The sequence below is a fragment of the Typopeltis vanoorti genome, chromosome 2 (genome assembly GCF_054136105.1).
Source record: "Typopeltis vanoorti isolate ZY-2024b chromosome 2, IOZ_Tvanoo_1.0, whole genome shotgun sequence".
Classification (NCBI taxonomy): domain Eukaryota; kingdom Metazoa; phylum Arthropoda; class Arachnida; order Uropygi; family Thelyphonidae; genus Typopeltis; species Typopeltis vanoorti.
This window is the reverse complement of record NC_143550.1, coordinates 108,654,667-108,671,691: the sequence shown is the minus strand read 5'-3', so window position 1 is coordinate 108,671,691 and position 17,025 is coordinate 108,654,667. Positions and strand designations below refer to the sequence as shown.

The following is a 17,025-nucleotide window of genomic DNA, read 5'->3' as shown; positions in this document are numbered from 1 at the left end:
ATATTAACTATCCCACTCTGATTTGTTGTCCTTATTCGCTTGGGCATATTATATTCATTCATACATTCAACTGCCTCCCTAAGGACTGTATATCTACCCCCCCCCCTTAATAAATCTAGTTTCCCTGAATTTGCACATCCACTACATTCAGCAACACTTTCTCAAGTCTCCTTACACCGTAACCATTCAAATGCAAGCCATCCATGTTATATAGATCCTTTCGCTCATCGAACTCACTCCACACATCCATAAATTCCATACCACTCGTCATACATAACCCACCATAAAGTCATTCGCAATTATGGCCCTCCTTTTAAACATTTCACTGTCATACCGTGGCAAAAGACTAATCATTCTAACTCTCTCACTCTTTTCTTTTGCTACCTCAAACAATTCATTCAGGTCTTCTATCATTTCCATTTTATATCCTTTCAAATCATTCGTACCTGCCACAATAATCATTTCTTTCACCCTTTCCTTTTGCTCTCTAATAGACTCAGTTACATCCTTTACGGTCGCACCAGGTTGGTACGATTTTGTCAAATCCTCTACTAACACACCTCGTACTAACGAGTCTCCATACAGCACTCTATCCTTCATTTTGTTCATGTTCACACTCATACGCCTATTTTTCCTGTCATACTTTTTATTATTGGCTGGTTCATTCAGTCGACTTTTGCTCATACGCTCTAGCTGCTGTTTTGCCCTTTGTATCGCACCATTCAACAACGCGATCTCACTCATTGCATCTATCTCATCTTTTTTTATTCTCTGTAAAACCATTAATACTATCATTCACACTTTCTACATTCACACTCTCACAATTTTCTGGTACAACCTCGCCGTTTCTTGTCATATCCCTATTTTCTTCATTCTGAAGTTTGACAAAAATATTACACTCACGATCCGAAATACACTTCAATTCCTCATTCTCCCTACATTTTCTACACACATTCACTCCTTTATTATAGTCTAACCACACTCTGACTGCACTCCGCAAAGCGTACATTTCGCAGATAGTACACTGAATCATCTCCTTTACATTACCATTCTTGAAAGAAGATGGCGAACCATCATTACTGGCCGCCATTTTACTAGTAAATTCGTACTGGAGCCATACTTACTAGTAACGTATTTTATCAAATTATAAATTATTAACACCAAAAACACACAAACAGACGCACTAAGATATGCAAGGCAAACAAAACTACGCAATATTAAAGTAAATTTATTAACAAAAACTGAAAATAACGCTTATCTTATCAGGAGCTTTCATGAACACTACACACTACGAATCCCTCTAGTGGCAACTTCTTCTGGAAGTCGTGGTTGGGCTTAGTATTGTATGATATTTGTGTGGATGTTACATTAATTCTTTTTTATAATCCCCGTAGATGTCCTAGTGACTAGGACGAAATATAATAAGTGTTAAATTCTATTTTAATTCTTTTTGAGTGTTGTAAAAAATCCATTAAGCCTCCAACATGATTTCTCAACAAATGGTGCTATTAGAGACAGCTGGGATAAAAAAAAAAAAAACTAATGCACTAACTAACTAATGAATCACATCTCCCCTCCAACAGAAACTGCTATATAGACTCAAGCAAAACCATATGTTGCCAGTGCAACATATGGTTTTGCTTGACACCACCCCGTCGTGAACGTGTTAAAACTAAGAAATATATAATGAATGTGTTTCAGATATTATGGAATTCAGTTGAAGAGAATTAGCATTTCAACTCAACCATTGAAATGCTAGTTTGTTTTTGGTTCCCGCGATCTTTTATTAATACCGCACCAATCATATGCACTTCTTCATAGCTGCTCTATGCATCTCAAGTCTTGTAAATTACTGGTTGAAATATTGCAAATAATTTGCTTGAAATAATGGAAAAGAAAATGAAGCTATTTTGGTAGATGACTTTGACCATGCACACAAGGAAACTGTTCTTGATGCCTAAGAGTACCGATAGCAAGTAGTAGCTTCTTGGTAAGTTACACCATTCGCAGTTTATTTCTGAAAACTTTAGTTTCTGAAAATTCCTGCATATATCTCACACCATGAATTTTTAGCTTTAATTTTTAGAAAAAAAGTGTGAGTTATATTCGAGTAAATATGGTATTTTTTTTAGCTTTCAAATTCTTAAGTATGGATCGTTGGTTAAAGATTGGATTTATAAAACCCACAAAAGAGAGCAACGGCAAATACAAGTAGCTGTAAGCAGCAAGAATACATTGATATTGCATCTGGATCAAATGAAATTGATAAGGGTGTGTTGTCTGACATCTCTAGAGAACCATCTAAGAAGAAGATGAAAAATCTTCATAAGTATGATATGAATTACTTGAAATGTGGATTTTCATGGACGGGAAATGAAGAGGAACCTATTCCAAATTTTGTTCTATTAAAAATAAATCATTTTTTTTGTTTACATTAACATATAAATTAAAATAAAAAAGACATTTACAATGAAATATACTTTATTTATTTATTTATCATTTGATAAGGGGAGGGGTACTTGTTAATAATGCAAATTTAAGAAGGGGTACACGGATATCTGAAGTTTGAGAAACACTGGTATAAGCAAAGCTAGTGTGATGGGATGTCAGTTGAATAAATTTATATAGAATAACACAGAAATTAGTCAAACACTAAACTAGCAGTAATACAAGGTAGTGTTCAAAACAATTTTAACTTAATGGAATCTGAGAGCTCTGTTAGAAATTATTATTATTTCTCAGGCATCTCTGTGGCATCAAAGACTCATTCTATGGTAGACCCACTCTACCATTGTTCACATAATACCTGTCATACCTCTCCTTGAACTAATTCACCAATGAAGCACTCACAACTACTTCTGGCAACCCATTCCACCCCTTCACTAGCTATGGAATGAGCTTCCATAGCTCATTCAGTATAGACTAAGCCTTTTGGCTAGAAAGACCTGGGTTTGATTCCTGTCCATGATGTGAGGAACCTTTATCTGGTCTCTTTTAACTGAAGGATTTTTTTTTAATCCATAAAAAGAGGATTTTTTCACCTGGAAACTCTGGTTTTTTTGTCCCTCAGAACAGGCAAACTGGCCCAAAGAACATACACATGGGGTCTACAGTCATAAATGCATACTTAATCCCTCATTAGGAAGGCTCAACCCATCCTAAGAGATGGGGGAAGAAGGGGGAGATAACCACCCTCCAAACAAAAAGTATAGTCCTAACCACCACTGCTAACCACATTCTTGTACAATTTCCAGGAACAACTTCTTGTTCTCTCCCTTCCTACCATATACTGAAAAAACAAAAACTTTGGGTGTAGTGCTTCCTTGTTCTTCCAATTGTACTATAGGCAACCACTTCAGGAAGGCAATTTGTCATTCTGATAATTGAGATACGATTACATGGTATGGTGTTATCAGAAGTCTGTTGACATATTCAGATATTAGTTGATCAAAGGGCAGATAAATGGTAGGTTACTGTATTTATATTTAACATAACATTTCATCTGGAATTAATTGCTGAAATGAGTTCTGATAATTTAATTTCAAAATATATTACAGGAAACGTTTTTGAAGATATAGAATACTGTTTTAGCAGATTGTAGATAATAATTGAATAAGTTAGTAAGAGAAAATATTTTGGAATAGGACTAAATAAATATGCTATCACACAAAAGGAAGTACAAGAATAAGTGATAAAAAGTGGTAAAATATCTGGATGTCCCAATAGCTTCGTCTGAAATAATAAGTGTATAAGTAAAGAAACAAAAATAAGAATCTATAAAAGTGTTGTCAGACCAGTACTAACATATGCAGTACCTTCATTCTACTCCATGAAATTCTGCAAATATTGCATTTCTCCAGTGCTGACTCTTGGAGTCCTGATGCCCTGATGCCATTTTAAGTTGAGCACCCCTTACTTTTTTTTAATGTGCTTGAAATTTAAAGGTTAAAAAAAAAATCAAAACACATATATTTTTATGTAGCTTTTAGCCTTGTCTTCCAGCGGAGAAGATTATTGTCTATTGTAATTCTAAGACAAAATTTATTTCCAGCAGCAGTAAAAGCTGTTATATATCGAAATCCATGTAATTTACAGACAAAAAATACTAGTGGTGGTGAGCAGTAGATGTCGTTGGTGTAGATGATGATGGTATTGGCGGTTTCGCTGCAGTTGGTAGATTAATTGGCAGAGACTGAGAGTTGTAGAGTAGGTGCCTTCCCTGGATGAGTCTTTAAGACTCCTTGGAGGTGCCACAAAATCCATCTGTTCACTGAGCATCCAAGATGCCGTATGGTCACTCTGGTGCTCAGTGATGAGCCACTCCAGTCCTCACCATCTCATTGATGGTCTACCTCTTCCTCTTTTTTCCAGGAACTTTACCTTCTATTTCTGTTCTTAGAAGTCCTCCTTCCACTCTTATAATGTGTACAAAATATTTTAACTTTCTTCTGTCAATATCCTTAAGGAGTCTTACAGTTCTACTGATCTTTTCTAACACCCATTCATTTGTATGCCTTTCAGTATAAGATATCCTCAACAGCCTTCTGTAACACCACATCTCAAATGTAGCTATCCTTTTCTTATCTAACTTCTTTAGGTTCCAATTCTCACATCCACAAGTTGCTGTTAGAAAAACAACTGCATCCAAAATCCTCAACTTTTTCCCCATGGAGATAAATCCATCCTTTCAGATTTTAGACAAGTCTCTGACTGTTCTCTTCGCCATCCCTAATGTTCACATTAATAATGAATCCCAGGTACTCAAACTTGCTGGCTTCCTCAATTCTTTCTCCATTAAGGTACACTAGTTTCTCAAGAGCTTCCCTGTTTGTATTTCCTTTGAGAACCATTATCTTTGTCTTGCTGGCATTAAGTTGAAGTCCTCTGTTATTACTGATCTTGTTAACTTTATCAAGAATTTATCCTAGTTCTTCCTTGTCATTATAGAGAGTATGGTATCATCAGCATACCTCAGATTACTGATCAGTCTACCACCTATCCTAATTCCTAACTTGAGCTCATCCAATGCTACACACTGTCCTCAACATAGACACTAAATAAGTTAGGAGAAAGTAGATATCTTTGCTTAACTCCCTTTCCAACCTGAAGCCAATCAGTTAATCCAATACCTGTTCTTACCATGGCTTCTTGATCACTATACAAGTTGGCTGTCAACCTGATAGTGTGTTGAGGAAAACCCATTCTTTTCATTACTTTCCATAGTTTCACATGCTGAACACAGTCAAAAGCTTTAGAGTAGTTTAAGAAACACATTACCAGATGGAGTCTAAATTCTTTACATATTTATATGATCTGTCTAAGGCAAAGGATTTGATCTCTGGTGCCCTTACCTTTCCTAAAACCTGCTTGTTCCTCGGGCATCTCTTGCCTCAACTTTGGCTTCAATCCTATTTAACATGATCTTCAATAAAATTTTGCTTGCATGAGATATTAAACTAATAGTCCTATAGTTTTTGCAAGCCTTCATATCTGTCTTCTTATGTAGTCGTATGAAAACTGACTTCTTCCAGTCTCTAGGTTATGATCCTGTCTCCTATCCTTGTAATTAATCTATGAAACACCCTTATCTCTCCATCCCCTGTGACCTTAATTAACTCTGCTGGGATTCCATCTGCACCTGGGACCTTATTGGTTTTAAGCTGCTTATCTGCTCTTTCAACTTTTTGCGTAAGTGGAGGAGGTTCCAAATCAGAATTTTCCTGGGAGAGTGCTCCTCCAAATTTTCTTTGTCCACTCTATTGTACAGTTCCTTACAGTATTCTTTCCATCTGTTTTGATTTACAATTTCAATTTGGGCTTAAACTTGTGCTTTAGGTCATGAACTAAATAAAACATTCTTTTATAATTGTGCCTCCTCATCTGGAACTCTATCTCTTCACATTTATTAGTAGAAACGAGGGTGGCCTGAAAAGTTCTCAACCTCGACCATAGATGACAACACTATCAGCAAGATTTTTTTTTCTAAGTAGGTACATCTGTCATAAGCATCCATGTGAAATTGCAAGTCATTCTATCAAGTAGTTTGTTTTATACAGTTGTCTGAAGCAAAAGTGTTGTCTGTATACCTTGAAATGGATAAAATTGAGTATCATGCAGTTATAAAATTCTTTCTAAAAGAAATTCATTCGAAGTTCATAAAAGTTTATGGGCACTCTTCTCCTTCATTTTTGACAATTAAGAAATGGGCTGCCGAGTTTAAATATGACCATACCACCCTTGAAGATGATCTATGTGAAGGACATCCAAAAAGTGTAACAACACCAGAAATCATTGATCACGTGCATGATATGGTATTGCATGACTGGTGAGTCAAAGTGCATTAAATTGCTGACGATATAGGCATTTTCAAAGAACATGTAGGATATATTTTGCATGAAGAATTGCAAATGAAAAAGCTTTGTGCAAGATAGGCTCACAGCAGATCAAAAACACACTTGCATGAAAATCTCTGAACAGTGCTTGGAGCATTTTAACAAGAATAAAACTGATTTTGTGCATCGATTTATTACTATGGATGAGACTTGGATTCACCATTACACCAGAATCCAAACAGCAGTCAAAACAGTGAACAGAATCCAGTTGTTCAGCACCAAAGAAGACAAAGTCGGTTCCATCAGCAGGAAAGGTCATGGCATCAGTGTTTTGGGATGCTAAAGGTATTTTGTTTATTAATTATCTTGAAAAGGGCAAAACAATAACTGCGGAATATTATTCCGATCTTTTAACCAAACTAGACAAAAAAATTCGTGAGAAAAGACCTAGTTTGCAGAAGAAAAAAATCATCTTTCATCAGAACAATGCACCTGCCCACAAAGGTGTTTTGGCAATGGAAAAATTAAGGGATCTGCACTATGAATTATTGGAACATCCACACTATTCCCCAGATTTGGCTCCCTCTGACTTCTATCTCTTCCCAAAACTAAAACTCTTCCTCGCTAGTCAGCGCTTTTCTGCGAATAAAGAGGCAGCTATAGAAGGGTATTTTGCAGATCTTACTGAGAACCACTACAGGAACAGGGTAATGGTGCTGGAGCATCGCTGGAATAAATGTATTAGTCTTAAGGGAGATTATGTTGAAAAATAAAAATAATTTTGAAATTATAAATTTGTTTTTTTTTTATTGTTAGGCTGAGAACGTTTCAGACCCCCCCCCCCTTTGTATTGACTTGGTCACTATTCTCTAGTCTCTGGATCCTCTCCAATAGTTCCATATCATAGTAAAAACTAGATGACCAAATTTGAGCGCAATATTCTTTATTTCAACTTGTCAGTGTACTCTTTATCATAACAGTAATGTGATGTGTACTCTTTGCAGCACTTGTATTAGAATCTTTCCAACTTGATTGGGACAAGACCCCTGTCCACATGAAATATCAATAACAAATAAGTTAACAGAAAGTTCAAGAATAAAACTGCTGCACACCAGTGGTGTTTACAGAGTTTCATTTGTAGACATTCTTTAATTTTCTTTCTTGGACTTGCCCCATCATATATGACTTGCTGGTGTCTTTCAGAGCTATTAACCAGTCCATCCAACAAAATTATTATCCATTCCCATCATCCTCAGGTTGAGCACTAACCTGTGATGTGGCAATCCATCTAATACTTTTGTAATGTCCAGAAAGTTTACTATTATGAATCTCCATTATCCATCATATTCACTACCTTATCATAAAGGGCAAGTAGATGGCTAAAAACAAGTATCTACTTTTCATTAACCTATGCTGACCATCATAAAGAATGCAGTGCCCATTCCAGTCCTGTACTCTATTCTTAACCAACCTTTCCAATAATTTGACCACAACTGTAGATATATAGAATGGTCTCTTATTGAAACCTTCTGCCATAAATATGCAAATGAGGTTGTATCTGTATTGTTTTCTTTCCACTCCTTAGAAACCTTTCACACTGCAACTTTCATTAACACGTTCGCTGCCACGCTACTCAGTCATAGTTTGTTCCCGCACGCCAAGCGCTTTTCGCGTCTTCAAGGTCACTACGAGTAATCTCGTAGCCGGCTTATTAGACAGAATTTTGTTTCATATGCCAACTACGAGTAATCTCGTATCACTCCCATCTTCAAGGTCACTACGAGTAATCTCGTAGCCGGCTTATCAGACAGAATTTTGTTTCATACGCCAACTACGAGTAATCTCGTATCACTCCCATCTTCAAGGTCACTACGAGTAATCTCGTAGCCGGCTTATCAGACAGAATTTTGTTTCATACGCCAACTACGAGTAATCTCGTATCACTTCCAGCTATATATTACATGCGCTGATGACGGTGTTTATTGCATCTAGTTCAGTTTTAGTTTCTAGTCTCTAAGAACCTTCAATTTCGCCATGACCAGTAAAAGAAAACTTACTGATATAGAAGTGGAAGCTTATGCTAATATGAGCGATGATGAATTTCATGAAATATTTGGTTCCGATTCCGAAGATGATCCTACAGACGACTCTAGCGGTGACTCCGATGATGAAGAAACTTTTGAAGATGAAGATAGCAACCAGCCAAATGCATCAACATCAACTTATTGGGAAAATTCAGAAGAGGAGCCCCCACAATTTGACTTTGTTGAAACTGCAGGTTTTAAAATTGACACTAGAAATTTCAGTATCAAAAGGTTAGTTGAACTTTTCTTTTCTGAAGAATTTCTCACAATTTTAGTAGAACAAACCAATTTATATGCTTTACAAAATATTGAGGAAAGCCGAGCGCAGTTCAAAAAAAGTCGAAGAATTTCTAACTGGAAAGCAACAGACATACCTGAAATGAAATTATTTCTTGGACTTTTACTTCATATGGGTCCTTGTAATTTACCGTCTATTGAGCATTATTGGAGTACAAATCAACTTTACAATTTGCCATTTTGGCGCTCTAAAATGAGCCGAAATCGATTTCAAATTTTATTGCGTCATTTGCATTTCGCAGATAATTCCCAAGCATCTAATGATAAATTGCACAAATTAAGACCAGTCCTAGATCATTTTAATAGTGTAATGCGAAATTGCTACACACCAGACAGAAACTTATGTATTGATGAGTCAATGGTGTTGTGGCGCGGTAGACTGGCATTTCGGCAATACATAAAAAACAAAAAACATAAATATGGCGTGAAATTCTATGAACTGTGCGAATCAAATGGATTGGTGATAAAAATAAAAATTTATACAGGAAAATCTGAATCGTCTTTAGCGAAAATGGGTCACGCATATGATGTTGTATTCCACTTGATGGAAGAATATTTAGACAGGGGTTATGTATTGCATATGGACAATTTTTATAATTCTGTAGCTCTAACAGAATCGCTTACCAACAGAAAAACGTATGTGTGTGGAACTCTGAGAAATAATAGGAAAAACAATCCACCAGATGTTATTCAAAAGAAACTAATGAAAGGGGAATTTGTCTGGCAAAGAAGAGGTCCTGTTGTAGTCAGTAAATGGAAGGATAAGAGGGAAGTCCTTTCCATTTCAAATATGCACAAATTTGAAATGGTTGAAACGCAAAATCGGAATGGTAAATTTCAGTTAAAACCTAATATCGTTAGGGATTATAATTTGGGTATGTCAGGCACCGATCTTTCTGATCAAATGCTTTCATACTATTCCACCTTACGAAAGACAATTAGATGGCCAAAGAAATTGGCAATACGCATTTTTGAGGTATACATTCAAAATGCGCATAAATTTTATAACATGATTACTGGAAATGCAATGTCTGCATTAAAATTTAGAGATAAATTTATCTCAATTTTTGTTGGGATGGATGAACTTACAGCATCAGAGAATATCAGGAGAAATGGGAATTTTCATTATTTGGAAATTTTACCACCAACAGAAAAAAAGAATCAACCGACAAAGCCATGCCGTGTTTGTACAAGAAACAAACGTAGACGCGAAACACGTTATTATTGTCCTGTTTGCCAGGAAAAACCATCATTGTGCGTGGAAAAGTGTTTTAAAATGTACCATTCTTAATTTGAATAAATTGTTTTTTTTTTATTTTACTGAGTGCTTTTTTATTTCATTCATTGGTTTTTATTTTTATTGATTTTACTAGTTTAAATTGATATACAAATTACGCGTTATACGAGGGATTAACTCACGCTTGGCATACGAGGTTGGTAATCAACATACGAGTATACTCGTAGTTGGCTTGTGAAGCTCATATACGAACTACGAGTATACTCGTAGTTGGCATCTGAGGCACATACACAATATACTATATTTTAGTTGAAATTATTTCTCTTCTACCAAGCCCCCAGACATGCTCTCAGCATTATTCAGAATCCAAGGGTCCAAATTAAGGTAATTATGCAAAGGGATAACTCGTGTTTGGCATAGGAGGTCGGTAAATCGACATACGAGTATACTCGTAGTTGGCTTGTGAAGCTCATATACGAACTACGAGTATACTCGTAGTTGGCAGCGAACGTGTTAAATAACCAGGTTAAGGGCATAACTAACTATTTTGTATACTCCTTAAAATATATAGTGATACCTGATTTTATTAAAGATCATTCTAAAAAGGATTGAGGCCAAAGTCGAGGCAGTGATGCTTGAAGAACAAGCAGGTTTAAGGAAAGGTAAGAGTACCCTAGATCTGATATTTTGCCTTAGACAGATCATAGAAAAGTATAAAGAATTTAGATTCTCTATGGTGATGTGTTTCATAGATTATTCTAAAGATTTTGACTGTCTTCAGCATGTTAAAGTGTGAGAAGTAATGAAAAGAATGGAAAGAACTTTTTCCTCACCTGTTTAGTATTTATGCTGAGGACATCATGCATGTAACATTGGATGATCTCAAGACAGGAATTAGGATAGGTCGATTGATCAGTAATCTGTAGATTGATCCAGTACTCCTTTGATAATGACAAGGAAGAACTATGACATATTCTTGGCAAATTTAACGAGATCAGTAAGAAGAGGACTCCAGCTCAATCCTAGCAAGAGAAGGATTATGGTTCTCAAAGGAAATATAGACAGAGAAGCTCCTGGAGAAAGAATTGAGGAAGTCAGCAAGTTCGAGTACCTGGGACCCATTTTGTTATTAATGTGAAGAATTGCTGTTCACAAGACATCAGAACAAGATTACAAATGGCTAAAACAACAGGCAGAGACTTGTCTAAAATCTGGAAGGATGGCTCTATCTCCATAGGAACAAAGTTGAGGATTTTGGATGCAGCTGTTTTCCAACAGCAACTTATGGATTTGAGACTTGGAATCTAAAGAAATCTGATAGGAAAAGGATAGCTACATTTGCGATGTGGTGTTATAGAAGGCTGTTGAGGATATCTTATACTGAAAGGCATACAAATGAATGGGTGTTAGAAAAGATCAGTAGAACTTTAAGGCTCCTTAAGGATATTGATAGAAGAAAGTTGAAATATTTTGTTTCACACAAAGACTGAAAGGAGGAATTCTCAAAACAGTAAGAAGTTAAAGTTCCTGGGAAAAAGAGGAAAGTGTATACCATCAGTGAGATGGATGGATGAATGATGTGTCTGGAGTGACTAATGTTCAGAGAGTTGAAGCCTTCAGACAACAGGACCACATGGCGAGAACTGGTGTTTGTGGCACATCACCGAGCATCTGAGTGACCATACAGCATCTATTGATGTACAATGAACAAATGGATGGATGGATATGATACCTCATTCATTCTCTCAAGATTATTATCATTTAATCCAATCAATGCTTGATACACTTTTTATTCTTTCACCTCTAATTTATCTATATTTCCTTCCATTCCATATGTTGCACAGCATTATTTACACCAGTGTGATATACAGTACATCCATAAAGTGCTTATTAAATAATTCCATTGCATCCTTTGCCATGATCACTCTATCATAACTATTCAGCAGTGTCACTCCTCCATAATTATTCTTCATCTTGCTTACCTATACTTGCTCAATTCTTCTTGTTTATCCACTTCATGCAGATTTTTTTTCCTCCAATGCATGCATATTGACTCATGACAACAAACCATTCTGGAAAATTGCAAACATTTTTGATCTTGCATGTTAGTGTGTTAACCACACTCTTACCACCTTTTTTCTTGGATCACTGTGAACAATAGAAAATGCAGAGATTAATCTTACAGGCATGCTAAAATTCGACTAAACATTGTGTTTGGTCGAATTTTTCATTAAACAGAATTAAACTAAAAATATATATAATAACACCAAATATTTATCAAAATTCAATTTGTCTTGCTGGAGATCTCATGCATTAGTAACCAAATTGTAAAACACATCATATATATATAATTAATACTAATTTGTAATAACAAAATTCAACAACCTGTGTCTTGAAATCAATTAAAAATATTATGAGATTCTCATATAAATGCGTTATCTTTCATATTTCAGGGGGCCACAGTCAAACCTCTAGTGGAGCTTCTAAAGATACGAACAACAACCCAGTCAGCAAAAACCAGTAGCCTTTTTACTGAAGTTAATCAAAAGGTGAGCTAAAAAATATCCTTGCTTTCTATTAGTTCATGTCATTTATTCATGGTTGTATAAATTTTTGAACAAGAATTTGTATCTTACGCAGCATCCTTTCGTTCATTATTGCACAGTAATCAGCATTCGTTATGACAAAATTATGGATGCCATTACTGTGTTTGAGTAATAACTTTAATAATTTATAACTTTATAATAATGTTAATTGTAATATAATAATAATTTGGACATGATATAAACAATATAATGATATATTTTTCATGATTATATTCTTCATAATAATGTTAATTGTAATTAGTGTGGCTTATTTTAAATTAGTCATTATTCCATCATGGTAGCAGTCTCCATTTTGTGATAGTGAATTTTAAACATTATGCTTGCTATTTCTACCACATCTCTGTCAAGTAATTAGGTTGCATGGAGGACAGGGTGAAGGAACAAGGGAATGATTGGAAGTGAGATAGAGACAGAGTAGAAAGTGTAACCACCAGAAAAACATGAAAGTTGGGAAGAGAGAAATATAACAAGCATGATGTATAAAGATTCTGTGATTCATGAGGTAAAAGATAGAAAGTTAGAGGAGGATTTTCCTTGGAAGGAAGGGATTGGACAATAGGGAGTGCAACTTGGGCAGTGAGAAGATGTCACAATGTGGGTGAGATGATAGTGTTAGTTTTACAGATGACATGAGAGAAAGTGTATTTGAGTAGTGAAGAATTTGAGAACATATTACAGATTGTAGAATATGAAAGATATGATAGGACCGTGAATTGCCTCATTATGATATTGGAGGGTTGTAATGAATGACATGTAATGAAATAGGCAGGAAGAGAGATTTGGAATAAAGTGCATTTAATGATAGAAGGAATTATGAAATTATGGGATACTAAGACAAGTGATTTGAAGTCATCAGCTTTTATATATGAATTGTCCCAGTCCTGAAAATACTTCAGGTGCAAACTTTGTTTGCTTACACTTGGATAAAGGATTAAATTACAAGTATATAATAATTAAATTACAAGTATATAATAATATAAAGATACCAAGTATATAATTTCTTGGTATCTTTAATTTATAGTATAACCAAGTGGAAAACTTCCAACGATTAACATAAAAGTGGTATGCAAAAGAGCACTAGAAAATTTTCCAAAAATCTTTTCCTAATTAAAATTCATTTTTTAAAATTTGTGTTGTGTCGTGTCTTCTATTTCTACTTATGGCTTCTACTTATGAATTAGCAATCATTGTAGATGCTCAGTCATAGGTCATATGTGATGCGCAGTGTGTATTCTCAAACTGTCTACTCAACTCAGCCCCCCCCTCCCTCCCTCCAAGAAGATTAAATCCTGAGTGTGCTACTGCAAAAGCTGGAATGTTAGATCCAATATCTGGATGGTGAATACGAATGGTATGGACGTATAATGGTGTTTAAGAACTGGGATTTATGAGACTAATAGACCCTTTTGTGTGGGCATATAGCCACTCTGCTGGTGGCTATATATGTCCACACCAAAGGATCTGTTAGTCTCACGAATCCCAGTTCTTACACACTAAGGAATTGTTTCACAATTCTCCAGTGTGTAAGAGGAATAAAAGGAGGGTAGTGTTGCTTGCTTTTAGATTAATGTCTAATGAACTGGCCATTCAGTATATCTTTTTTATGGATAATGTCATAGTCTACAATAATATATTAATTTATTTTACTTGCAATAATTGCTTTACTACGTATGAGAAATTTCACTCTTCCATTACATGCTTTCCATGGGAAAATTTTGTTTTATATTCTTTTTTGCTTTGTTCATAGTGTATTTTAAGAGCAATCTGCAATTTATTTTATGAAGTTTCTGTTATTATTAGTCTTCTTCAAATAACAGCTTGCTATGACTTGTTTTTTATACATACATACATACATCTTCAAGGCCCACCGTTCCTAATTGGGTTGTGGGGGCAACAGCTGCAAGAGGAACTTCCAATGGTCACGATCCTCTGCCACCAAGCTCAGGTGTTCTGGTGGGATTCCCAAACTTGTCCACCCAAGGTTTTGGATATAATCTATCCAGCGAGTCCTTGGCCTTCCACTCTCTGGCTTGGCAAAGAGGACCTGCTGAGGGATCCTCTCTTGTGGCATTCTGACCAGGTGCCCGTACCAACATAACTGTGATCTCTCAACACGGAGAAGCAGCGGTTGAGTATTGAGGGTTTCCTGTTTTTTGTTTTTTATATTCAGTTAAATTCTGTTCCAGTTTTATATTGTTCTTTTCTCAATTTTGTTAATATATACTTTGTATATAGATCTCTTAATTATCTAGTCTCCTTTACGAGATTGATTTGCAGACCAGTTTAAGAGAATGTGGTTATTACACTTTCTTGGGATCGTTTGGTATATTAATTCCAAGAAAGTATTTTGTAACCACATATTTGATTAACCAGGTCAAATCTTTTTCAGTAATCAGTTGACATAATCCATTGAAGAACCATTAAACTGAGAATCTGTAATTTGAGAACTGTGAAATATATGAAATATATGTGAATAAATCAGAGGAACTGATATGACATATTATAGTTTGGTTAACTATTGCATAAAATGTTTGACCTGTATTGTGTTGCTATTGCTAATCATCTTTAGGTAATAGCTTGCAATGGCTTTTTTTTTTATTATTATTAAATTTGATTAAGTGTTGACATTATTCATCTCTGCTTTTTAGCACTAATTATGTCATACCAAAATAGTAAATAGATATTTATTAACTGTAAGTAGAAACTAAAATTGGCACAACAGCTTACCAAATTAGCCTTCCTAAAATGATGCTAGGATACCGATATGATTTTTAAAACTCAAGGAAAAGTTCCAGTCAGACAAAGCACATCGTATTTACATATGGTTGAGCTTAGAACACTTACTTTAGCAAATTGTTGCTGTTCTCATAGATTACCTATTACCTCCCTACATAAAAAAGTGATGAATGTTTTAAAACCTGACCTGTGGTCAGTCCTGTATTTCATCATATTTCAGTGAAAAAATAATTTAGAAAAGCCAGCTTTTCTAAATTATTTTAGAAAAGCTGGCTTTTCTAAAATAATTTAGCTTTTTTAGAAAATTATTTAAATTAAACATGAAAAAATTTGAAATCCTCCAAAATTACAGTGCACTGACCACAACAACGTTGTGGTCAGTGCACTGTAATTTTTGGAGGATTTTGGAGGAGATTGCATTGTTATAAATTCATCGTTGCAGTTTTTCAGAGAAGTTTCTAGTGCTCTCTTTTGAGGTCGCATCATCATCATTATTATTATTCAAGCCTCCATGAAACCAAAAGACTCATCGCAGGAGGTCCCTTCTAGGAAACACAAAGTCTATCATACCACTCCTTAAACTCATTGACCGTTCTCGCTCTCACCACTCTATCAGGCAATGCATTCCATGGTTCAACCACCCTCCATGCAAAGAAACCACTCCTCACCCTCTTGCTCACAGCTTCCTTTCGTAACTTGTCATCACTCCTTCCCGCTGTTCAACCAAGCAAAAGAACTCCCCAGTGTCAACCCTGTAACCACCTCTCAACAGTTTAAAAGTCTCAATCATATCACCTCTCCTTCTTCTATCCACCAGACTCTGCAGTCCACATTCCCTCAGCTGATCCTCATTATTAACATTGTACAGTCCTGAAACCATCTTCGTTATCTGCCTTTGTACCCTTTCCACAGTTAATTTATCCCCTTCAAATCCTGGGGATCAAATTTGAGAACAATAGTCTAAGTGTGGTCTGATCAGAGTCTTATAAAACGGAATGATAACTCTTTTATCTCTGCAGGTTAGCGTCCTTCTCAGTATTGCAGCAATCCTCTGGGTTACCTTCATCACCTTTGCAATATGTTCCCTGAATTTCAGCTTTCTATCAATCATCAACCCCAGATCTCTTGTCTCCCCTACGTCCTCCAGTATAGCTACTCCAATAGAGTATACAGCATCCCATCGATGTGTTCTAAACTTCAAGACCTTACATTTTGCTGCATTAAACTGAAACTCCCCAGTTATTTGCCCATCTGTCTAGCTTATTCAAATCCTCTTGCAGGGCTACCACATCTGCACTATTACTAATAACCCTTCCCAGCTTCATATCATCCGTAAACAACTGAATATCTCCCTGCAATCACTGACAATGTCATTGATATAAAAGTTAAACAATATAGGTCTCAGTATTGAGCCCTGTGGGACCCCACTTGTAATAAGACAAGTACAAAAACTAGAAATTATGACAAATATAAAATGTGGAATCTACAATCCTGCAACCAAATCCAAAATCCCTAGCTAAATCCAAACTGCCTAAAACAATATGCCACAGAAATAACTGTCTTAAAAAAAGTTATTCAAGAGTAAAAGAAAAAAAATCATGATAACTAAAACTGATAAGAAGAATGCAGCTAACATTTTGAATCCAGAGATAATAGAAATCAATAAGCCTGAATAGAAAAAAATCAAGCCTCAATAGAAAAAAAACAGTTCATTAATTATTGAAAAAAGTTAC

At 35.5% G+C, this 17,025-nt stretch overlaps 1 protein-coding gene across 5 annotated transcripts in view; it reads left to right on the top strand.

The window, feature by feature from the left end:
* Window positions 1-17,025, top strand: part of LOC150109321 (Na(+)/H(+) exchanger beta-like) — a 489,491-nt gene that overhangs the window by 369,864 nt on the left and 102,602 nt on the right. For all 5 annotated transcript variants that reach the window (XM_090412496.1, XM_090412499.1, XM_090412495.1 and 2 more), the window contains one exon: window positions 12,404-12,499. In XM_090412496.1, coding sequence (XP_090268622.1) covers window positions 12,404-12,499 — 96 coding nt within the window. The remainder of the gene's footprint in view (window positions 1-12,403; window positions 12,500-17,025) is intronic.